This window comes from Ictidomys tridecemlineatus, chromosome 13 (assembly GCF_052094955.1).
Source record: "Ictidomys tridecemlineatus isolate mIctTri1 chromosome 13, mIctTri1.hap1, whole genome shotgun sequence".
NCBI classification, from domain to species: Eukaryota; Metazoa; Chordata; class Mammalia; order Rodentia; family Sciuridae; genus Ictidomys; species Ictidomys tridecemlineatus.
Genome location: NC_135489.1, coordinates 20,080,714 through 20,107,345, shown reverse-complemented (window position 1 = coordinate 20,107,345; position 26,632 = coordinate 20,080,714). Strand labels below are relative to the sequence as shown.

At 37.3% G+C, this 26,632-nt stretch overlaps 1 protein-coding gene across 4 annotated transcripts in view; it reads right to left on the bottom strand.

Moving 5' to 3' along the window:
• Positions 1–1,039: 1,039 nt before the first annotated feature.
• Mbd2 (methyl-CpG binding domain protein 2) overlaps positions 1,040–26,632 on the bottom strand; it is a 70,617-nt gene continuing 45,024 nt past the window's right edge. For 2 of the 4 annotated variants that reach the window (XR_013429551.1, XR_013429552.1), the window contains exon 5: positions 11,312–11,366. Coding sequence is in view for 1 of the 4 variants with exons in the window: in XM_078030024.1 (XP_077886150.1) it covers positions 4,985–5,111; positions 9,660–9,837; positions 11,276–11,366 (396 nt within the window). In the remaining 3 variants the exon portion in view is untranslated. Of the gene's footprint in view, positions 1,511–4,972; positions 5,112–9,659; positions 9,838–11,275; positions 11,367–26,632 lie in introns of those variants that run through there. The other 2 variants (XM_078030024.1, XR_013429550.1) reach the window with 2 other exon arrangements.

Genomic DNA, 26,632 nt, shown 5'->3' with positions numbered 1-26,632 from the left:
CTGCCAACAGTCCTTCCAGAGAACCCCAGTCTCTCTGCATGTCTACTAGCAACACTGTTCCAAGGAAATTGGTGGCCTAGGCATCAAACTCAAACATAAATCAGCAATTTCAAGAAATCACCCCCTCTATCCCTCCCTTGAGAATGAAAGGGAACTAGAGGTACTGGTGATAAAATGTGCAGGTGACAGATGCAGAGCTGCTGGTCGTATATTTAAACACATCATTTTTGGTCTAATTTTAATTTTTATTGAATTTATTTATTTACCTATTTTGTGATGCAAGAGACCAAACCCAGGCAAGTGCTCTATCAGGACTACTTTTAAATGAACTCAAGAGTTAAGAGGTATATAAACTGTTAATAAACAATGACATTATTTTTGCTCTACTTCTCAAAATTTTGCTTTAGTTTGCTTATAACCACTCCCTTCTTTCCTTGGCATCAAATTAATTTAAATATGTTCTGATTTTAAAACTCATTCAATAATATAATGCCAGTTTTAGTAACCAGATATCAAGAAATTTAAGTGGTAATAAAGATTTGGCTTATAAGCATCAACAAAAAAATTGTTAGTACTTTGGAGGCCAGATAAATGACGGGTAAAGTATCACAACCTGGTTTATAAAGCAACTCTGCCTAGAAACTACTTCTCACTATAGCAAAGCTTCTGACCTGCACCTGTTCATTCAGTAAGCTAATGGATGTCAGAAACAGCCAAATATTCTAGCAAAAACAACAAACACGGACTTCAGCTAACACCTACAGGGCACCTGCATACCTAAAGCAAACCAAAAAGAAAGAAATAGCATGGCTTTTACAGAATCAAAAGTACTAGTGAAAGCACACTGCGTGGGCTACCAACAGTGCAATGCTGCTGGTCAAAGCACCTCCTGGGGGCAGGCTCACTGCCCATGGGCAAACTACTTTCTAACACCTCCATCAAACCCAGGCCCAGGGATCAACGCTGCATGTCCATCAGGAATGCTAATGAGGGGCTATTCACTATGTGTGCTCTTAAACAGAAAAACTTCCAATCAGTCTGTGAATATAATCATTTATTTGTCTTTACAGTGATGATGGAAGAATGTACAGTTGTCCTCTTTCAATAAAGTATAAAAATCTGTTTATATACAGTGAAGTCACAATAATCTTTAATTGGGAAATTTATTTGGTACTCCTGATCTGTTTATATTAAAACTGTGGGGAAACAAATATTTTACGTAAGTGCTACATTTCCAGTAGATTGCACCTGGCATCAAAAGCTCAGCTTCATCTTAAGGGTCCTGCTTGATATTACAAAAGACTAATTTTAAGTCCTAGGACTCAAAATAAACATCATTTTTTGAATAACAGATTATATACATCAAAAATACATCTAAAAAGGCATTGGTTAGTGCTATTAAAAAGCTCTATGTGCTCGGGTACATTTTTTTCTTACAGGCAAAACCCAGTGGAAACGTTTTATTCAATTTCTAGGAATTTGCTCTTGGGGAAAGTCAGTCGAAAGTTACCTGTAAGGAAAAACAAACAAACTTAAGTAATTCAGTGATTTATCAGGTGAGAAGAAACTTGAAGTAATCAGAGCCTAAATTTCACTTAGAATCAGAAGTCTCAATTAAACATTTAGTTATAGTACATTATAAATACAAAGTATTCAACATATTCCCTCATTATTTCAGATGTTTTATTTTGATGATACTATTTAATAACCATTTCATTTTCAAAGAAAGTCTATGTACCCCTTTTCATACTTATGCAAATATTCTCTATCTACCATTAGCTAAATCAGCATAAAAAAGGAACTGAAAGAGTTCATAATAGATAGCAGACAAATCTAAGCATATTCTGAGAAAATTTCTTACAATGATTTATTCTACTTCACAATGATTGATTTTACTTTAGGGCATTTATAGATGATAGATATGCAGTCTTTTTATTGTTTATCCTTTTATCATGAGATGATCTTGTGCAACTGCAAATTGAACTATTTATGTCTTTGATATCTCATTCATAGCTAAATATTTTAACTCTTTGTTTTATAGTTATCTTCTTGCAATCATTCCTAAAATGTTTGTAATTTAGACACTTCTCTCTGATTGTAAAATTTAAGTAACAGTAAATCTAAACCTATCATTTAGCTAATAAGCTAAATAAAATAAATAAAGCCAGGTATCGTAGTGTACCCCTGTGATCCCAGCTACCCAAGAAACTAAGGTAGGAGGATTATATTATAGGTTTGTGGCCAGTCTTGGCAACTTAGGGAGATCCTGTCTCAAAATGAAATAAAAGGGGCTGGGGTTTTAGTTTCAGCTCAGGGGTACAGCATCCCGGTTTAATCCCTGATACTACAAAATATGAAAATAAAAAAGAAATGCAGGTCCACCTTGCCAACAAGGAGCATTACAAAGAGCTGTGGCATGATGTTGACAGGCCTGAAAGGAACCACAGGTTACTTTTAACCACAGGGTCCACCTCTTATGACCAATGAACCATGAGAAGTTGGCAATGTTCCACCCTGTGCCAAACTAGGTTCTACCTATTCCATATGTTATTATGGGCATCCAATTAAGTCATGTGGCTTATGCTCCAGTTTCTCAAGTATTTAGGCATACCTGGGGCTAAATGGATAAGTTAGGTAATTGTAATTTTGATAACTAAGAAGTACTTCTAAATCTTTTACAATCTACAAGTCTAATGGCCTGATCTAATAATACCATTCTCAAGTTTAGAATATAACATAACATGAAAATCTCTGCCTACCTAACATACCAAAATACTTGCCACTTTTTAAGAAATTATGAAAGCTCTAATCATTTGAAAATTAGTTTATTATTGCTACTACACATTTGTACAAGGCAATGAGCAGGTGCCAGCTTCTATAAGTGGAAAGTGCCTAAAACACATGCTTTCTTACACAGACTGAGCTCTGCCTTGATCTCAACCTGCCAAGTTCTCTGCAAAGAAAGCACAGGTTTAGTTTACAGCCATACCACCCTGACTGAATGTGCCCATTTTCATCTGATCTTGGAAGCACAGGTTTGGTAAAGCCTAGACTACCTGGCCTTTGTTTACCCCATACTGTTTTTGGGAGAAAAGGCTGAGGAAAAACCAAAGCTAAAAGCAGAAGGCCTTTCCAGAGTCTATTCTGACACAATGGCACAGAACCTGGTGCAGGTGCAACAGTGCAGAGTCCCTCGCTGCACCCCAGAGACAATATGGCCAGAGCCGCAGACAAAAGAAACGTGCTCAGACTTCTCTCGGGCAAACTTTATATATACTATGTACACCCATGAGAGCCCAAATAACACATCCTTGCTAGTTTGGAAAACAAAATACCAAGTGTAAATACAGTGTCTTCCTGTCCTCATCAGGAAATTAAATAGGGTTGGTGCTGGTGCTGCTGTTACTGGACTTGCAGATGTAAGACACTGTATTTCTTATTTGGTTTAGGTATCATTGTGGCATGAGTCATTCCTGAATTAAGGAAAGGCACTCATGGAAAGGGAAGGTGGTGTCAACAATCACACTCATGCTCACTGCCTCTCTCTGCTCCTCTATCACACAGGAATCCCTCCCTCTCTTCTAGACAGGGGGAGGGGGAAATGACTCATCTTGCCACTCTCTCAAGCTCACTACTGATCAATCACTTGCTCAAGCTGATTGTATCTCCAAATATATCTCAGATCTGCCCTTTCCTCCTCTCCTCCCTGCTCACTGGACACATCCTGAAGAAGCTACCACCGTCTCTTGCTAGACTACCACAATAGCATCCCAGCCAGTCTCCCTGCTTCAAGTTGTCCCTACTCCAATCCATGTTTTCCTGCAGCAGCTGTAGGGATTTTATAAATAAGCTATTCAGCTTCAGTGGATTCCCACTGGTGTTAATGATAAAGCTCAAAGTCCTTAACATGACCCACAGGCCCTGTGTGATCAGGTACATTGCCTACACATTGGCCCTTCCTCTCCAGACATACGACGTTCAGATCATGTTGATTTTTCTTTGTTCCTTAAAGAAACCAAGCTTCCCTTTGCTGTCCCTTCTAACAGGACCCCTGAAACTCTCCCGACATAGTCCTACACACTTCAGCCTGGTGTAAATGTCACTTCCCCAGAGAGGCTTTTCTGACCTTTCACACCATGTTAACTAACCCATCTCTCCTCAATTTGGGCTTCAAAGGAAACACATAACTGGCTAATGGGTGGCAGAAATTAAAACAAGGGATGCCAAGATACAGGATAGAAGTTGGGAAACAAGATGCTACACTGAAGACTAGGGTTGCGGCTCAGTGGTAGAGTGCTCACCTAGCACATGTGAGGCGCTGGGTTCCAGCCTCAACACCACATATAAATAAATAAATAAAATAAAGGTATTGTGTCAACTACAACTAAAAAATATTTTTTAAAAAATGCTACACTGAAGCCTTAGAAATCTGAGTGTAATCATCTAAAGAAAATATATACCCACGAAACAGAGACTATGAACTTCATATGTGGGTTTAGGGTAAGATCAAATTTGTATTGTAAATTATGTACTATATTGTCAATGTCCTTCTTGTTCTCTCAGCATTGAGTCTACAGTAAAGAAAGCCTGGAAAAGTGAAGAATTTTGTCCATATTGCTAACACGATTCTAAAGAGGGATCCACATATCCCAGAGGGCTAACGGGGTGAAGATGACCGCTACCTTCCTCTTCTGTAACCACTCCTCCCTCCCTGACACAGTCCTTTTCTTTTTTCTCTGATTTTCTTAAATGACAACTTGAAGATTTCCCACCTGACTTAATAAAGGAAGCTAAAGGATGAGAACAAATAGGTATAATAACTTATATGGTCCTTAGATACAAAGGGGGGGCCAGACAGCAGCATTGCATAACCTACGTAAAGCAGCAGCTTTTTCACTCAGTGCTGAGGAGGCTGCAGACAAGAAAATAAACATGTGAGTTCCAAGTGTGTCTATGTCTGGTGTCAGTTTACCTGATCATATTCTTAGGCTTCATCTCCACTGTCCATTTCAACATCCATCTCTTCTGTGTCAGCAGCCCGGGAAAGGATGTCTGCCATCAGTGCTTCTTCTAATTTTTTCCGTACTTGTTGTACTCGCTCTTCCTGTTTCCTTTTCAAAAACAGAAAAAGACACTAAAAATCTGGCATGAAATGAAAATATGAAGCTGCTACAAAAGTCCATCCCTACTTCAAAGTCACTAAATTCCCCAGGAAAAATACACTTTCCTCTCCTTTGACTTTGCAAAGGTTGTTTGTAAACTCACAAACCAAATACACTGGTACCCCTGACTAAAAGAGGGATGGCACAGACAGTTATCCTTTGTCTCATAGAGAATTCTCAAGAGTCACTTTACTTTAGTGATCTCTTCCTCGACTCCAAGAATTTCAAATGTGTGAACATATAGGTATATTCCTACGAAAAATAATTAGAAATAATTTGGAGGCAGGGATAGAAGGAGGAGGCAACATGAAGAATAAAGAAAAATGCCTTCCTAAGTGAAGCACTGAGAAAGACATGAAGTACAAAGTCGGTGGGCTGGGACTTGGCCTGGCATTCCATGGCTACATTGGAGAGAGTGCTCTCCTGGGCTCCCAGGTCTGCAGGCAATGGGGCAGCATGGAAAAGCCAGGCACAGAAGCCTGCATACCAAGAACAGAGACCAAAAAGCTCCACCTCAACCGAGAGAAGCTGAGTACAGCAAGAACATGCCATGGGTTTTTCTGTGTCTTGGTGACTGCAAGGAGTCCTCAAAAGTAAGAGTTAATAAGGCTCTGAACCACAGACAGAGAACAAAGCCCAGGAAAAAATATTGTTAATAGACACTTTGTCTTGAAAATTCTGAGAGGGCAAAAGAGGAATTTACATCGAGAACTAAGTAGAAAGGCCAAAGTTGAAGAAACACAAGGGAATAGTAAGGGCTGGTAGGTAAAGGCCCTGGTGAAAATAAGAAGTGAAGAGAGGTGAAAGCAGAGGGAGGTGGGTTAACTACCAACAGAGAACAGGTCAAGTGCTTTGTCGAGAGCAGAGGAAAGATGGTCAGGATGGATGCAGAGTGGGAGATGGAACACAAGGAAGACACAACAAGGAAAACGCAGGGCTCTACTGGAAAAGTGATCTTCCAAACAATAATTGAAGGAAGACAGCTTGCAGCACTGCCCAAATCTAGGACAGCAGAAAGGTAGAAGCACCATGTCACAGAGGATGTCATCCTCGGTCATGGAGTACTCACTTCCTGAGGGCTCAGCCAGCTGCATTCACACATGCTCTCCTCCAGAGCACGTCTCTAGGTTCAATGAGACATGTCCAAGGTAGGAGGTAATAAGGCACATATACTACATAGCCACAAAAACTTTAGATCTTTATTAAACTCCAAAACAGCAATGACTTCCACTTTTAAAATAAATTTTCAGCTTAAGGGGCAGACAGGGTGGTTACTGGGTCAGCCTGAACTCTATAGCTTCTGTCATATAAGAGGACACTGGAGATGACAGATTTTTATGTAGTGGGGCAGGATCAACATAACACATTTGTTTATTTCTTAAATGATCTGTCTCCCTGCTTGCCCACTGACTCAAAGTTTATGCTAAATGGCACATCAGTCTCATGGGCAGTGTCTCACTCTTCGTAACAGACTACAAGAATATGTACCACTACCCTGGAGTAATCCCATCAGGAAGACAGGGAAAATGGAGCAAACTGTGCTTTTGGATGAAGAACTCTATCTTAACAGCTAACGAAGACTTTTACTTTAAGCATTACTTCTCAACTTTATGATAAATGTTGAAACTAAAGTGTCCACGGTGGCAGGCAGAGTTCTAAGATGTTCCCCAAGCCCTTCTCACTCCACTCTTTTTACCCTCCTTACATAATTTTTTCCCTAAAGATGAACAGAACTTGTAAGTATAATGCGGTTACTAATTGAATGATCTTGAATTAATCAAAACAAAGATTTATACAATGGTTCTCCTAATAAGAAGAGCCCTTAGTGAGGCTGAGTCTTTCTGACAGATGTGTTTAAGGATACATGAAGTGGGCTATATGGCAAGGAATTTCAGGCCACCTTTAGGTGCTGAGAGCAGCCCCATCTCTTGGCCAACAATGGCAACAGGAGTCAGCCCTTCAGCCACCGAGAGTGAATACTGTGACAATTGAGTTTAAAGAGAATCTTAAGCTCCAGAAAGTAAAGCAGTCCAGCCAACACTGTGATTTTAGCCTTGTGAAACCAAGCAGAGAACCCAAGCTGATGAACCACAGAACCATGAGCTAATAATAAATGGGTCTTGCTTTAAGGTGCAAAATTCATAAGAATTTGTTATCAAATATTAGAAAGCAAGTACACACAGGTGGATGAAAATATTATCAAATAAATTGAAAAGATATATACTTAATATTGAGATCTTTAGCTGGAGGTTTAATATAAACAGAATACTGGCTAACAAATCAAGGAAAAGTAACAATCCCACATACTGTCATTTATTTTGAACCTATAGGAATTCAACAAAGAATGTTTGCTTAATAAGTTCTGCTTAATTATTGTTAGGACAATTAAATCAAATGAATAATTTGATAGATAAATTGTCTGAAAAGAAAATCATCTAGACCTGGCTTGGAGACTGTTTCCTCTACTACCAGATGATCTGATATGGAAGCTGTTGGCCTTCCCACGATACCACTTAGAGAACCTCAGTCCACACCCATGACGATTTGGTGGAATCCCTGCTGACTAACTTGGTCCTCGTTCCAAGATGGAAAAGAACTTATTTCCTTGAGTACCTGTCTTCCTCAATGGTAAACAGTGCAAAAGGCACGTTAGTTCCTCAACTCGATTTTACATTTGCTATTTTAATTTCTTTTTTTTTAATGTTTATAGATCTTTATTTTTTTTATTTATTTATACGTGGTGCTGAGAATCAAACCTAGTGCCTCATACATACCAGGCAAGTGCGCTACCACTAAGCCAGAGCCCAAGCCCCCTATTTTAATTTCTTCAGAAATAAAGTTGATAATAAATCTATGCAAATGGATTGGGGCTGTGGCTCAGTGGTAGAGCACTTCTCTAATATGTGTGAGGCACTGGGTTCGATACTCAACACTGCATATGAATGAATGAATAAATCCCATGCAATCAAGGCATATGACTAGAACTCTGAGCTGTTTTATACCCTTGCAAAGGGAGTTACTTTAAAATCCAAGAGCTTTCCAATATAAATCTAGCTAGACTCATGCATTTAGAAATATTTTTATATCAACTTTTTATAGATTTAGAAAAAAACAAAATACAAATAGAAAACATATTTTTATATTTTGTGATTCAAAAGTGCCATCTGCTGGTTTAGTCTAGGAATAATAAATACTCCAGTAAAATTTTTATTTACATTCGGAAGATGGGAACAGTGAAGTATACATATTGTCATATTTTTGAGGCAAATATACTATAGTATCACTGTCATCATTAGGTAGCCTTAATTAATGATACTGAAGTTCCTAAATACTAGACAAGAATTTCTTTGAGGTTTTACTACCCAGAATAGTTCTGTTTCTCTTGAACAATGGTTTGCTCATACTATCAATCTAAGTTAGATGCTTTCCTTTTACTATTTGCTACTAAAAACCTAATTTGTGGTCCAGTCTTAGAAACAGTAAAAGATGTTAACAGAGGCAACTATGTCCTCTTATTCCTGGCTCTATCTTATTCTTTACCAGATGCTCAGCTTTCTTATGTGCTTCTCTTCTTGCTCTATTGTGTGTTTATGGTGTCTGTCTTTGGAGGCACCTTAAGTATTTACTGAAACAAAGTGAAATAAGTAAATAAATCTCTAAATTGAGCATAAGTGAGGTAAATACAATCAAGATAACTAAATCATACTTTGAAAAGAAAACTTAGCTTAAAGCAAATATGGCTATCTTTGCTTTAAAGAGATCTTTTGTTTGCAAATAAACCTAAGCAGGAAGCAATCATAAAAGGTATGACTGAATGAATAAACTGAGAGAACAGGGAACTAAAATTCAGAAGCCCAAACTGCAAAACTGTAAAGATGATGTGTAAAGAAAATAATTGTCCTGAAAGCTGTCCTTTGGACGTGGTCATGATGGTCCCCCTTCCACCTTTTATAAGCATGTATTTATTATAACAGTACTTTATCATCATCTTCCATTACTTTCAGAAAAGCTCTGGGAAGGAAGGAAGAGAGGAATGGAGGGAAGGAGGGAGGGAAGGACGGATTTTCTAGTGAGTGAATTCACTTGCAATTTGAGGATCCTTTTTCTGAAATGTTTGGAACCAGAAGTATTTCAGATTTTTGTTTGACTTTAGAATATTTGAATATGCATATTGAGATATCTTGGGGGTGGAACCCATGCCTGAACACAAAATTCATTTGTATTTCATGTATTAACTTAATAACACAGTCTGAAAGTAATTTTATACAATATTTTTTAATAACCTTGTGCATAAAATAAGGTTTCCTGGTATGGAATTTTTCAATGTGGCCTCATGGTAGAGCTCATAAAGTTTCAGACTTTGAAGTACTTTAGATTTTAGATTTTTGGATTAGGGATGCTCAACCTGTACTATGTGTGACACTGAACCTAATGGGCAATACAAAATTTATCCACAGGCAAAAATCAAGCTTTATGGGTTATGATAAACTGAATTACCTAATGTCTTCATCTGTGACAATGAAAGCTTTGCAGAGGGGCTGAGATGTGTTAAGCCAAACAGCGGGGTTCTTTTCCACAGCAGCAGAGACTTGTCCCGTGATTGGTGCGGAGCTTGTGTGCAAAGCACTAGCAACAGCAGATAAAAGGGTCTCGTCATTACTACCCGGACCAACTCCTGCAATCAGAAAGAAGCAATACTTAAAATTTTCAATGTGACAAGCAAACCTTATGTGACCTGAAACAATCAACATTTTTGTGTTCATGTGGGGTCATACGTTTAAAGTCAACATGAACCAAAGCAGCAAAAGATGATATCACAAGCAACTAACATAAAACATAGTAACAAAAAGTATAGCATTTCAATAAAACTTTTAAAATACATTTTCTAAGGTTTTAAACTTACATTTCCTCAAGTAAAAGTCAATTATTTGAATAATCTAAATCCTTTATAAAGGCATTGGATTATGCTCAAGTATCCCTATTAATGTACCCGTAATAGTCCCTCCTTATAGCTTTTAACATTAATTTCTAGTAATATTTATCTTCCTTGTTTCAGGACTTTGAAGGAAAAGTCAAAGCAAGCATGCTGTACTTGCAGCTTTAACATCTTTTTCAAATGCCTAACTATCCAGATTAATAGAATGAATGACTGCACACAGCAAAATTAAAATGAATTGCTTTAAGTTCTAAAATAGTTCAACTAATTAAAACAATAATTCCCAAGAACACAAAAAGATAAAAGTCAAACTGTAAATTATGAGAATTTCTGAGTAATCCACAATCAAGACTCAGATGCTGAAATTCTAATACTGGAAGGATAAAGATTCCCTAGAACATAGAGTTGCCATGTGATATGATGGGTAGATTGGCAACTGAGTTCTCCACCCCACATACCACTAGCTGCCAAAACTGAACCAGAGTACACATTCTCCTGCTACTTACAGCAACAGCTTGTAGAGGGAGGGGCATAAAAAGAGCTTAGTTTTTCTTTTGATAAGAGGACGAGAGAAAGAACAAATGTTGGGCCCAATGCTGCTAGAAGCTGGAAGTTTGGGAAATCCTATTGTTCATTTGCACTCAGTACTAAACACACACAGCACATGCATTAAATTAGATGACAAAACCAACCTAGAGCCAAAGCTTTTACACAGAAAAAAACCTAAAGTAATTTACTCCATAGAGGCATCCCTACAAGGTACAAGTCTCTTATTTATGTCCTCCCTGGGTTTACTACCACACAAGGGGTATGCCATCCAGCTAGACACACATGATCTCTCAAAACAAAGACCTGGTATCATTCAATTCTTTCTTTCTTTCTTTTTTTGGTACCAGGGACTGAATTCAGGGGTACCTGACCACTGAGCCACATCCTCAGCCCTGTTTTGTATTTTATTTAGAGACAGGGTTTCACTGAGTTACTTAGCACCTCGCTTTTGCTGAGGCTGGCTTTAAACTTGAGATCCTCCTGCCTCAGCCTCCCAGGCCGCTGGGATTACAGGCCTGCATCACCATGCCTGGTGAAATAGTTCAATTCTGAATCCACAGCATCAAACACAGTGCCTGCACACAGTAGGTACTTAATAAATATCTGCTCAACTAAACTTAGATAATACCTTGAAGACCTTTAGGTAGTTCCATGGTTTTTATAATTTGTTCTGTTACATCTGATGCACTAAGTCCTTGTAGCCTCTTCTCCCAGAAAAGCTGTAAGGCAAAATATCACTGTTAATAGATACATTCTTGAGACAAGAAAGTAGCGCATCGATGCTGTTGGATAATGAAATTTAAATCATGTCAATAGTTTCCTATAATTTTCTCATTTTTTTCCTTACAACAAGCTAAATAATACTCTAAACATTAATTATTTCAACACATCATAACTCTTTCAGATCAATATTACTCAAAAAATGTTTTTTTATTTTATGCAACCTATTTGTTAAATTAAATAGATCATTATACCCCATATACTATGTATATTTCTTTATACATAGTACAGTATAAAGTTTCCAAAGAATATAATTTCAATTTTTTAAAAACTCATTTGGCATGAAATTTTTATGTTAAAACTTATCAGGGAAAAAAAACACAAATAATATTATGTATTAGCCCCTTTATCCAATACCATTAGGGGAAGAGCTACTGCACACTGATAATTTTCCTAAGACCTGATGTTTATCTAGCCCTTAAGCATATTTAACAGAAAAAAGACACTTTTTTATGGCTAAAATGTCTTGGTACCACCTTGGTTTTACACTGGATATCACATTTGGGAGTCACCTTCTCATTGCTGCACAGGGCCTGAGTCACTACAGTCACTCAGTGGCCTCAGGCCATCATTCTGAGTAGCAGGAAGCATACTGAAAAGCTATTCCTGCCTCAGTGGGCTACTGAAATATGCACTGCTTATTCAAAGATTAATTGATCCCTGACAGTCATGCTCTTTTATTTATATCCTTTTTATACTTTAGCATTTTCCCTGTTAGCTATTATTTCTCACCCATGTCATTCATCTATTCGGCATGTATTTATTGAGTTCCTACTATGTACTGTGTTTGTCCTGTGGATACATAGTTAGTAAGATAGATTTTGGCCTCGTCTTTGAGCCTTATTTCTTTTCTAGTCTGCTTCATAATTTTCATATTTATAGCAAAGAAAAAAAGTCAGTAGGACTCTCCACCTTTAATCTTGGATACCAGGGCATTCCACATAGTTGGTACTGAAAAAATATTTGGGTTAATGACTGAAAATGGGAACAACTGGACTCAGACTGAGGATGTGAACGACACACACACAAAGCTATGTCGAAATCCAAGTTTCGACCACAAAATATATGACCTATTCTATAACTTTTTCAGAAGTTTCAACTTCCTCCTCTGCAAATGTGGGAGCAATGGTTGCTACATCCAATTAGTGTGTTGATTAAATATGGCAATACATATATATATTATATGAAGCACCTGTGCTAAAAGAGGCAAAAGGCTCAGTGTATTTACTTTAAACAAATTGTGCCCACTCTCAGAGCTTTGGGGGCTATATTCTGAGTTAAAGGTAAAGTATCAGATGACTGCCCTCCAGACACAGCAGAAGATAAGGTAGTACAACTCTATTTATGACAGAAATCTAACAGAATGCCTCTCTCTTCTGAAGACCTTCTTTGCACTTGGTAACAACTCCTGATGTCTCCTACAAATCATATCATTAGTAAAATATGTGACCAATATGAACAAATCAACAATTATAGTAATTCATAATCATGGATATCAAGTAATTATATGAGGTTAATAACTGGTGAGTATAAATGTCCCAAGAAACCCTGCTTGATTTCTATTTACTTTGTGGTAGAAAAATATTGTGTTTGTTTTGAATATCAAAGTTATAGTAAAAAGCAAAGAAAACAAAACTGAGTTAAATTTCTAATTAGTGTATGCAGAATCCACAGATATGTTTGAGTGTGTACATATACACCTACATACATAAAATCAGCTCTCTGTATCTCTGGTTTCCGCACACACTGATCCAACCAACTAGAGATCAAAATATTCAGGAAAAATAAAAGTGTACTAAATATGTACAACTTTTTTTTTGCCATTGTTCCCTAAATAAAACAGTTTAAGAACTATTTATATAGCATTGGTATTTATAAGTAGCCTAGATGTGATTTTAAACATAAAGAAGGATGTGCATAGATTATATGCAATATTGTACTATTTTTATAAAGAAGACTCGAGCATCTGTGAATACTGGTATCAGAAGAGGATCTTAGAATCACTAAGGGACATCTTTCTGTCTCTCTCTCTCTCTCTCTCTCTCTCTCTCTCTCTCTCTCTCTTCCTCCCTCTCTCCCTCCCTCCCTCTCTGCCTGTGTATAAATTTTTTGATTTGCAAAAATAAGTTAAAACTACCAGAAAAATAAAAGCATAAGAATTATGGACAAATTTGATTGCTAATATTTTATCTAAAAATTCTAATTCCATATATTAGTATATAATTTTTGAACCAATCATTTTAAATTAACTTTTAAATTTTTATCTGTAAGAAGGAGAATAATACAAAAAGTTAGAAAGGAAATAACCTTGGATTGACACATGGGTGTATGGACCTCGATTACATCAAACCCTGGTTATACCACATGTCATCTGATAGTCCTCAACTATGGCTGAAATCAGAATCTGATATGCATGGACAAGTTCTGTACATGTTCTTTCAATGGTAAAAGTTATCATCTCCAGAATTCAAAAGCAGAAAAATACATTAAATGTGTATACCATGAAAGTGGATATGTGTATGTTTGTGTGTGTGCATGTATTATTTACCACCCAGGACGGAGGGTAGTGGGAAAGGTTAGAGAAGGGAAAGAGGCTAGTTTGAGAGAACACAGTGAGTGGTCAAGGTCACTTCCTCCCTATCTTTCCACCGTCCACTCACTCATTTCACTGAGAACAGAGTCCTCATGAAGTAAATGTCTGTTTACATCTCAGTATGTTCCTAACTCACCTCTTCTCCATCATCCATCTTCTCAGATTCTTCCCTGCTTTGTTGTTTTCAGGGTGGGGGTGGGGGTGAGGGAATTTTGGCATTTTAAAATACACTTTAAATGTACACACAGCAGGCATTATGCTGAGTGGGAAAGGCTAGTTTTTTCCATACTATGTGATTCAATTGATAACAAAAGGTACCAGGCCTAGGGTTTGGTGTAGAGGAGAGTCTGGCAACAAAGGTCAGCACAGGTACTTCTTTGGAGTACTGGAATTACTCTTTGGTTTTTAGTAAACACAAACTTCATCTGGCTAATACCATCTCCCTTCCACCAGGCCTACTTCACTCTATCACCCCAACCCCCTTTCTATCCAGTTTCCACTGAACCTACTCTAAAAGCTAGTCAGGTCCTCTCCCCACATTCTGTGATCCTTTTCCATTATCTTCAGCCACTTCATAGCCTTCAATGCTCTGGAGGGAGCAGGGGAAGGAAAAGGATATCCTCTGCCTTGAGTTTAAATTTCTCAGCCTATATATTTATGAACTCCAGGTATTTACTAGGTGTTCACCTAGAATTCCTTCCTAACCATCCAAAGTCCAGAGACAATCATATTCAAAGACAAATCTCCAAATCTGGATGGGTTCCGTTTACCAGGCTACCTAGTCTGTTCCTACACACTTTATAAACACCACTGCTGTCATCAAATCCTAACCTACCTGCTGAAAAACTGACTCTACGTGCCTAATCCCATGGTTTTCTCAGCTTAATCTTGCTGTGAGATGTGACGCCAAATAATCACTAACTATAACGCTTCAAAGTGATTCAATATTTGGAGAAAGCCCCTACACACACAATCATCCTCCATTATTCCATGCCTCTCTAATCCCCACAACCAGATCCCTTAACTTACTCTAACATGCTATGACCCTCCAGCCAATCAGATTATTGGATAGCACCCACATGTGCATCACATTTTATTATTTTTTTTAATGTAGTATTGGAAATTGAATCCAGGACCTCACATATGCTAGACAAGCATCCTACCACTGAGCTACACCCCCAGCCCTGAATTAATTACCTTTATGGCTTGGGCAACCCTCTATCCAAGAACTCAGTTGATTAAGAAAGAAGCATGGGATGGGATTAATGATCAATGGTCAGCAATGGTGCAATGTAACTTTGAACAAAACATGAGCTCATCTCTGTATCTTTTTTCCCTCACAGCTCTCCTTACTTGGTAAGTACACTAAGATATCAATGGGAGCACAATACATGTACTTAGCCTCCCTGAAGATAAGCAGGAGGTGTGTCACAAAAGTTGCTTCTTTAGTGAGATAAGTGAGCAAATATGTTTACTGGAAGTACAACTAACACAGGACTATAATTGTAGCATTTTGCCTTTTAATTGCTGTTTATTTAACTTGAGTTTTGGCGGATTTGTTTACTTGTTTTTTTGAAGGATAATGAAGCTTAGAAAAGTTAAATAATTTATCATAACTAGTCAGTAGCATAGGTGGAATTAAAATCAGGACAGAATAATTAAACACTCCAGGCTTAACAGCAAAAACCAAAAGAGCATTTCATGCTTGGCTTTGTTAGATCTTATGGTACAGGCCTCAGACCCCTCTTTTTATGACATCAAAGGCTGACAATTGAGCAATAAATGCTAAGAAAACTATCAAGTTATTCTTAATCCTTTTAAGAATAAGGATCTGTTTAAGGAACCTATGTTCAAATCCTTGCTTTGTCACTAAGTAAAAAATATCATGTAAATTGTTAATTGCAGACAATCTGTGCCAGATGCCTGCCTTCTCCTCACACAGAATCAAGAAGCCCAGCTAAAAAGGAAGTAGATTTTTAAGGAAGATACTAAACTTATTTGGGATAGTTCATATGACAAAAAGCAAAAAATTGGTGTTCTATGGCTGGGCACAGTGGCACACACCTATATCCCAGCAGCCTGGGAGGCTGAGATGGGAGGATCATGAGTTCAAAGCCAGCCTCAACAATGGAGAGGCACGAAGCAACTCAGTGAGACCCTGTCTCTAAACGGTGTTGTATGTAATTCTCTGAAAGCTTTCTTAGACTCCACTGCAAATGCCAACCATACAAAACCCCAAATTTTTATTCAGCAGATAGAAGAGGGGGTCTAAATCTTTAGTTTCTAAGAAAACACTTCCAGGTAAGTGACACTAACAATATGTACAAGCAAGTATTTCATAAAGTGGAAAAAGAGGGAGTGGCTTATTAAATATTTAACTGAGAATTTCTGAATTTTTGCTCTATAAGAATAGTGAGATAGATTAAGGGTTATACTAATAGCTACTTGTCATGGCCACATTGAAAAAAATCTACATCAATACATCAGTATTATTTTCATCTACCATTACAATTCAATTCAAAAAGCACTGATGTATCTGCACAGTGTTAAAAAACAATTTACTAGAGATAAAAATATTGACCTTCCATGTTTACTAATGACCTCAAGTTGACAGTCATCTCCAAAGACAGACATATATGAGTAGCAGAGTGAATGGGACTTGCCTTAGACCTAGAACAAACTACGTTCAAATCCTTATTGTGTCACTAGTTTATAAACTTGAACAGCTAACTTAACCTCTATATCAATACCAGTTTCCTAGCAGATGGAATGGGAAAATAAAAACAATCTCAAAGGGTTATGGAAACTAAATGAGGAAGTTTTATAAATCCTTGTACATGCCCAATACATAGCAACTATCGGAGTACTCTTTTATTTCACCTATGGCTGATAGCACATCATGGATCATACAATAACACTGAATTAGTTAAAATTAGTAAGAACAAACAATGTGTAAATAATTGACTCTGAACGGTATCAGCAAGTGAAGAGTCTGAGCACATACACGGGAATCTGCCCTTCTCTCCCAGATTTTCTGCTAAGGTTTCTTGCTACTCTTAAGTATTTTATAACTCTTCCTCTTCTCCCTCTCATCCAAGCAGACTGCCTCACAATTGGGCTCAAAGTTGGTTGGGAGTACTTTGGTAGCAGTACCAGCTACATAATTTGCAAGGCCAGTAGAAAATTAAAATGTGAGAACCCTTGTTTAAAAAGGATTAAGAAATTTAAAAGGACAACAGCAGAGGATTAAACCAGGCACAGGGTCCTTACTTCTAAGTGAGGGGCTCTTCTAAGCATCAGGCCCTCTGCAACTGCACAGTTCACATGCCTGTGAGGCTGGTGTCAGTGGTACAGGACAACATGGAAATGAGGAAAGAACAGAGAAAGGAGGCCCCTATGCTGTGCAGCAGCGCTTAGGGAAATGTTGTAATACAGGGAAAAGGATCACTGCCAAAGCTCCACAGTACTAATAAGGAAGGAGGGAAGCCCAGGGGATGGAAAAATCATCCTGGGGAATAATGAATTGAAGCCTAGAAAAGATCAGAATTTGTTCTATTTCAAGTTCAGTGGCTAACATGAACAGCTTTTAATTAAGATTTCCCAAAGCTATAATTTTCTTGTTATTTTTAGTCTATCTATTTCCATGTTGTGATGATAGTAAAGCCCTTAGAAAAACCTCAAAAGGGCTCTGAGCTTATTTCAAGAGCAGACGACAGGAGAGCATCAGGGAAACAGACTGTACTTCAGAGCTGCTGCTGTGCATCAAGAAGGAAAAAAAAACCCTAACCAGTCCCGATGGTTTAAATGCAGGGTTTCTTAGTTTTGACATACTGACATTTGGCAAGTATGCTTAGCAGCCTCTTTGGTTTGCTCACATTAGATGCTAATAACACAATCCCAATTGTAACAACCAAAAAAGTGTCTGCACATTGCCTAATATTCCTGGATGTTAGGAAGCAGGAGAGGTGAAAGCAGGTCTGCTTGGGAACTGCTGGGCTGGAGAGTAACAAAGAAGACAGGAGGGTTAGACATACATAAAGTCAGAGGCCAGACCTCACAGCAGAAATAGGAAAGAGTCCTCCAATGGCATATGCCAGCACTACAGCCAGCTGTGCGCCCTGCTCTGAAGACAGCCCCGTCCCAGTTCTTCCTTTTTTGGGCTCTGAGAGCCCCCTCAGTAGCCTGAACTCAGTGCCTTTTTTCACTGCCAGACAAACAGGGACTGCTGGGGAACCCAGCCAACTCGTCACTAAGATACACAGAATTGGGAGAAACATTTTTTCACCTTAAGTTGAAATTCAATACATTTCCTGATAAAACAATAATTATTTGTAAAATTCAGACATACTTTAAATGAACTGGCCTAAGATGCTAGAACCATATTGTTCCTATTAGAAGATGTAAAGTTCCCAATATCTGAAATGTAAAATTTTACATCACAACCCATAAGTTAGAAAATGTCTTTATGTACATGTATATATTTGTCTATATGTACAGATTTAGAAAGAGTCTCTATTTACCATAGGTTTGGGGATTGTGCACATGTGCCAGTCTGTTTTTGACTATTGAAAAAAGCATAGCCCTATGTAGAATGGCTATCAGTGTTCAAACGCAGGCATACCAACAAAGTGGAACTGAGCAGCTGATCTTGAACGTGCCAATTTCCATAAATTCTTAGTATGTAGCTATCAGGAGGCCTGACTATTTCCAAACAAAAATCCCAGAGAAAAAGCAACTTGCCAAATACACATATGAAAAAGTAAAACATAATTCAGCCTTCATAAATCACCTTAAGATGCATTTTTCCCTTTGAAACCATAATTTCCATTAGAACAAAAATAAACTGACCACATAGAACACACTGAAGTTCCAGTTCTAAGTAAAATTCATTTAAAACTCATATATATCTAAACTTCTATTTCTTTTTGTTCATTTTAAACAACATAAACTGAATATCAGGTAAGCCAACAGCCTATAACTGACTCTATTGCTAACTAAAAACACCAGATGCTATGTCTAAAGGTCCTGAACCTGTACAAATATCCTCCCCACTCCTCAACTGTCCTCCTAATGCAGGGAAATAAGTATTCTGCTGTTTTGCTAAGATTTTCTCCATATCCATGCTCTTAATCTCTCCTTCCTCCTCCTGGGATTGCTTCTATTAATTCACTCAACAACTTCTCTTCTGACAATTTCCATCTTCCACCTTCTTCTCCTTTGGATTCTCCCATTAAAGAGCTAAAAACACATGAACACTGACCACTTAAAACATGTCCTTAATTGCACTGCTTCTCTTTCAGTCCACCTCTAGTTTTTTAATACTAGTAAAAATTCTATCTTACTTCCCTACCTTCCATTCATTCTCTTCCTTCCAACCCAGGTTCTGCCCCTACTATTAAATTAACATTAACCTTGCTCAAGGTCCCAGTAACCTTCTCATTACCAACTCTAATTCCTGAGTCAAGCCTCCTCTGTCCTACTTCACTTCTACATTCACCTACTATGAAGAGACTTAATGAAATTCTGCCTCTCAGGTAGTTCTTTTCATATTTCACTATTCTCTGCTACTGTTAAGCCACAAAATTGAACATAGCATAATAATTATCAGAGAAATAAGACTATAAACATTTTTACTTTTCTAATAAAAAATATCTAAAATGCATAATATATGTAAGGAAAAAGTGTTAAAACTTTGTAAAACAAAAGAATCAAAAGTAGCCTTAAAAATCTCATTAAAGAGTGGGGACAGAAATAGGAAAGACAGTGGAATGATTGTGCCATAACTTTCCTATGCACTTGTATGAATACACCATAGTGAATCTCCACATCATGTATAACCACAAGACTGGAATACTAATTAGAATAAGAAAAAGAACAAAATTTTTTAAATTTAAATTTTTTTTAAATCTCATTAGGAGTTTTACTCTGCATAGTCTCTATGTTTGTGTCAAGATAGACAAAGATACCAATGCAGTTGCTAGCACAGCAACTACACATAGCATAGATGCTAACATAGTTTGCTCTCAAATATTAGTGGGATACGTTTGTGATTCAATAGAGTAAGTACAGTATGATAGAAAGAGCACTAGTTTGGCAGTTAAAATACTTTGGTCCTGGCGCAACCATTAAATAGCTTTGTTGTCTTAGGCAAGTCATCTAATCTGTCTGGATATATTTCCACTAGTAAACTAGAAGTACTAGTAAATATTGCATCTATCACCGAAAATTATCAAAACACTGATAAAATATGAGGAAGTTGTTTGAAAATACAAATTTTATTAAGATGCTAGGAATATTTTCTAATACTAGTATTATATAAATTCAATGAATATCTTTTTCATTTTCATAAGGTAATTACTAGATCTAATCAAACAATAAAGGATCTTGGGCCCACAGATGCAACTCCATAGTAGAACACTTGTCTTAGCATACACAAAGACTTGAGTTTCATCCCCAGCTATATAGGAGAAAAAAAGAATAAAAGATCTTGTCACATTCTTGTAGACAAAAGCAAAATCCAGAAAATGTACATTTTACATTCACTGACTCTTGAAAAAGTTAAATATGTAAGACACTAGGTTAGGGTTATGTAAATGAATACTGTTTCTGCCCAGAGGGAATTCACTGTCCACTTTATAAACTGCTCTATTTCAGATCAACCTCAAATAATATTTTAGCCGTCTAGTTATGGTCAGTAAAAAACCAACTCAAATACCATGGACTGCAAACATCAAGGTCAAACATGAGCAACCCTTTATTTTGTGTTGGTGTCCTAGAAAGAAAGGGCTAGATAATGACAAGAAAATTATCATGTAAACCAAAGCAAAGCTTGATTCATGTGGCTGTGCAAATTACAACGTGATCTCTTATTAAGACAAAAGATAACAATTTAGACTAAAGAGATGGAGGAACAAAGCAAAAGGCAAAAGTCAGGGATGATGAAGATGAAGGAGCAGTAACCACCTGCTATAGCTATCTGTCTAAATTTCACCATGAACACTCTGTAACTTACAAGTAGTGGCATATGAGTCAAATGCCTGAAAAGGTACAATTATCCTAAAATGCCCATGGTATATATAATTCACAATCCCTAAATTTATCATGTGCTACTCCCATAGGAAATATTTCAATAACTTTTTTTTAACATATAAGTTACATCAGGAGGTAAGTATGTGTCATCTGTCTTTTCATTTACTTGTAACTTGCCAGCATACTTGAAACTATTTGTTCAGTGCGTGTTTTCTTTATTAGATTCAAAGTTTTGTGAGGGTAGGGTGCAGGTCTGACTTCTCTGTTTATATAGTTTCTGTAATATAATCAGCAATGTATGCTGTTGATTTATTTCAAAACCCACTCATCTTCAGGAACTTCAAAAAACATAATGAATGGGGAAAAACTGAAAGCATTTCCTTTAAAATCTAGAACAAGACAAGGATGTCCACTCTCAGCATTCCTATTTAGTATAGTGCTAGAAATTCCAGTCAGAGCAATTAGGCCAAAGAAGGAAGTAAAAGGGATAAAAAAAAATAGGAAAAGAATAAGTCAAATTATCACTATTTAGATAATAAACAAACTCAACAAAGTAGCAGGTTATGAAATCAATACACAAAAATCATAGCTTTTCTATATACCAATAATGAATCTTCAAGAAAGAAATTTTAAAAAAGTTTCACTCACAATAACCTCAGAAAAATAAAATACCTAGGAATAAATTTAACCCAGGAGATGAAAGACTTCTACAATGAAAACTACAGAACACTTAAGAAAGAAATTGAAAAAGACACAAGATGAAAGGACAGAGGTTCGTGGATAGGCAGAATGAACATTGTTAAAATGGCCACACTACCAAAAGCAATATATAGGTTCAATGCAATCTCTGTCAAAATACCAATGACATTTTTCACAGAACTAGAGAAAAACAGTCCCAAAATTCATTTGGAAGAATAAAAGTCCCAGAATAGACAAGGGAATTCTAAGCCAAAAAAGCAATGCTAGAGGCATCACAGTATCTGGCTTCAAACTGTAATACAGCTATGGCAACAAAAACTGCACAATATTGGCATAAAAACAGATACACAAACTAATGGTACAGAATAGAAGACCCAGAGACAAACCCACTCAGACACATCATCTTGTCAAGGGACAAGAGTGCTAAAAACATACATTGGAGAAAAGATAGTCTTTTAAACAAATGGAAACTGGTAATTCACATGTACAAAAATGAAATTAGAACATTATCTCTCACACTGCACAAAAATCAACTCAAAATGTATCAAAGACCTAGGAATTAAATCAGAACCTATGCAACCTTACAAGAAAATGAAGGTCAACACTCCAATCTATAGGCAGAGACAAAGACTTTCTCAATAGAACTCTTAAAGCAGGAAAAGTAAACAAATGGGATGGCATCAAAATACAAAGTTTCTGCATAGCAAAGAAAACAGATGTGAAGAGAGAACCTACAGAATGGGAGAAAATCTTTGTGAGTTATTCTTTTGACAAAGGATTAATATCCAAAATATACAAAGAATTCAAAAAACTTACTACAAAAATCCAAACAACCTAGTTATTAAGTGGGCAAATGAACTAAACAGATACTTCTCAAAGATGGCCAACAAATATATGAAAAAAGGTTGAAAATCAACAGAAATTAGGAAGATGCAAATCAAAACTACACTGAGATTTCATCTCACTCCAGTCAGAATGGCAGACATCAAAAATACAGAAAGTAATACAAGCTGGAGGGGATGTGGATAAAAAGGAACACTTTTACACTATTGGTGGGATTGTAAATTAGTACAACTACTATGGAAATCCGTGCAGAGGTTCCTCAAAACAGTAGGAATGAGGCAGATTCAAGATGGCAGGCCAAAGGGAGGTAGCATTCTGTGTCACTCTGTGACACGTCTCAACTAGTTGGAATACTGCTTTACTGAGAGCGGTAGAGGACCCCTCCAACACTGATCCTGCGCAGGAATCACGGCCTCTGTGCTGCAGGGGGGGGGGGGGGGGGATCTCAGCGTTAGGAAAGGACTCCTGACTACTTGCCCATGCAGGTCTTGGCAGGTGCCTTAGCGGGACCACCGGCATTAGCACTGGCACTGTCCCATGAAAGACACTCACCTGCTACCCACACAGAAACTCCGACCACCACTCCTGTGTGGACCCCCATCTACTAACATGGGGCTCCTCTGGTCGCCTCCATCTTGGGACTCGGCAGCTACTGCCAGAGTCCCCTACTCATGGTAGCCTGCCTACACCTGGGGATATCAGAGCCAAACACTACAGGCCACAGAGCTCATCTCACAACACATCGCACAATGCCATGGCATGGCTCCCCCTACCCAACCCGACCCCCCATCACTGAAAGCATCTTGGGTCACCTCAATCACCATCTTTAGTCAGGGCAACTACCAGTTTGGAACACCAGAGAGCCAGGTACACATTTTCTAATTCACCCCAATCCCCAGCAGCTGTTAACTCAGCAGAGTGACTGCCCAATTCCAAACAGCCCTCCACAACAGGTGTACACCAGAGTACAACACACATGACCCCCCAGGGAGAAAGGTTTTCCTGATTAGGAAGTGGAAAGGGAGAGTGAGGGAGATACACTTTAGAGATTAACTTAGAGGGCAGGAACTGTGAGGTCTACAGGCAAGATGAGGAAATAATAAGATGAGGAAATAAGACTCGGTGCCCACATCACAGGACCAGACCCCCAAAGGAGATCCTATCCTTGAGGTGCAATCTTGCAATGGGACCAGCGGATGCCATACTCCACTTCCAGATGCCCTGCACCCAAGACCAACCCTCACATTCTGGTAAGCCCCACCATCCTGAGGGTGGAGATACCAACTAAGAACAGACAACCCCACCTACTGGATGAGAAGGGAAGCAGGAAAGATAGTGATCTCCGACCAAACAATCCTTGTTTCTTCCTCTGAGATCTGTTTTTCTTTCTTTTCCCTCTCTATTCTCCCGCCCCCACATGCCCAACACATGTGAAACAAAGTACTCTGCACGAATTAGGATACTGAGGACTGAGACAACTGAATAGTATATTACAGTTGTATATATATTTTTTCTTCTTTGTATTTTTCTCTCCAATTTTTACTATTTTTACATTTTTTATTTTTCTTAATAAATACCTGTTTGTCCTATGAACTCTACTAGTAGTCTTCCCTTTTACTTGTCTACTCAAATTACAACCTCTCTATTCTCCTGCTACTATCCCTCTTTTTTACATTTCTCTTTCACACTTTCTAGGTGTGAGGTTTTCCTCACCTCCTACCTCCTCAGCATATCTTCCTACACCTCACCCCCGGTTCTTTGTCCACCAATCGAAACTGTAAACCCTTTTACAAACCTATTGATTATATTGTAGACAATAATTAAGTTCACCATTTCTGTACATTGTGACCAAACTGCAAATAGTCCAAATAGTCTTAATAATAACTATGTGGTTTTAGGTAGTATTTTGTTTATATTGGGATCTGTTAACATTGTCCTTCCCCTCAAAGGTGAGGTATTAGAACCCTATGGGGGCACTAAAAGCCGACAGGGTAAAAACAGTAAAACCTCAGATCCACAGAGCTAGAAAGGAAGAAACACAAGCAATATGAAAAGAGCAGGAATGAAACCCCCATATGACCCAACTATAGCAACTACTCCTTGGTATTTATCCTGCAGCATTAAAGTCATCATACTACAGTGATACATGCACACCGATTATTACAGCAGCATATTTCATAACAGTTAAACTATAGAACTAGAACCTAGGTGTCTACAACAAATGAATGGATAGAGAAAACATGGTACATATACACAATGGAATTTTATTCAGCCATAAAGAAAATGATTAATAGTTTCATGTAGTTTATTTCATTTTTAGGAAAACATTATGGCAAAATAAGGCAGACTCAGAAGGTCAAGGATTATAAGTTTTCTCTAATATGTAGACACTAGGGAGGAAAAAGGAAAAGAAAGTGGGGGAGCACATCAGGAAAGAAGATCAGTAGAGTAAAACAAAGGGACAGAAGAGGAAATACTAGGGACTGATACTGGCCAAATATTCTTGTTATATTGTGTGCATGCACAAACATGTAACAACTAATCCCATCAATGTGTACAACTATAACTCACCTATAAAATATGGAAAGAAAAATTATTTCTAATTAGCAAAAGATAATTAGAAAATTAAAATTGTATAACTTTACCATTTATAGTAACACCAAAAACATCAAATATCTAGGAGTCAATTAAAATGTCTAAGATCACTACACTGCAAAGTATAAAATCTTAATAGACCAAAATTTGTAGATTGGTAAGTACAAGACTTTATGCTATAAAAAATATTATCTCTCCCCAATTAGTCTAGATTTAAATCCTAGCAGGTTTTGTAGAAAAGTGAATGAACTGAGTCTAAAATTTATGTGAAATGCAGACAGACCAGTATAATCAAGATAATCTTGAATCAGAACAGCAAAGCTTCAAAACTTATGGTACCATATATTTACACTTTTTTGTAAAGCTAGAGTACGATGGTAAATTATTAAAAAAAATAACACAAACTAATAGAATACAGCAGAAGAGAAGAGAAAGAGGTTAACATGTACAAATAGATTAAAATAAAAGAACATGGAGTCTAAAAATTGACTTTCACATATATAAACACTCCATCTATGACAAAGTTAACAATATAAAGCAAAGGATTCAATAAATAGTTCTGGGTCTGTTAGATATCCTTACAGAAAAAATAAATAAGTCTACCTTACATCAAAACCAAAGGTCAATTCCAGATGGACAGTAGATCTAAATGTAAAACAAGTGTCAGAAGATAATATAAGGGAATAATCTTGGAATAATATTGATAATCTTGGAATAATCATACATTTCTTAAATGTGTGACAGAAAAACAAAGGAAGAGATTGATAAAGTATGTTCTTTACTTTTTGCAAATCCTCATCACAACACTGCATACAAAAATGTGTTAAAAAAAAATGAAACAGCTCACTGAAGTTTCACAAATAAACATGCCTGTATAACTACCCACCCAAATCAGAAAATAGAATTTCAGTAGCACCCAGAAGTCCCCACACCCTCCCAGTCTCTGTCCCACCTCTCAACTTGCTTCAAATTATGATGTCATATTTACAAAAAAAAAAAAAAAGAGCATTAAGTAAAAAGATAATCTGCAAATTGGGAGCAAGCATTATGACTCATAGCCAAACTATACAGAGAACTCCCACAATCAATGAGAAAAAAGACAAATAATCTAATAGAACAATGCATGAAAGACTTGAACAGGATTTCATAAAAAAAGGGACCTCTAGATGATCAATTACACATATAATTAGTTATTAGTAGCATTAGTTACCAAGAAACTGCAAGGTAAAACAATAAAGAAATATCCCAGGACACATATTTGAATATTTAAAATTTTAAAGACCGAGAGTTTGGCCATGAAGCATTCCCCAAAGACTCATGTGCTGAAGGCTTGTCCTCAATGCAAGCAATGTTCAGAGGTGGGATTTTAGGGAAATGATTGGATCATGAAGGCTCTGACCCTTCAATAGATTAATCTACTAATGGATTGATAATCAGATGGCATTA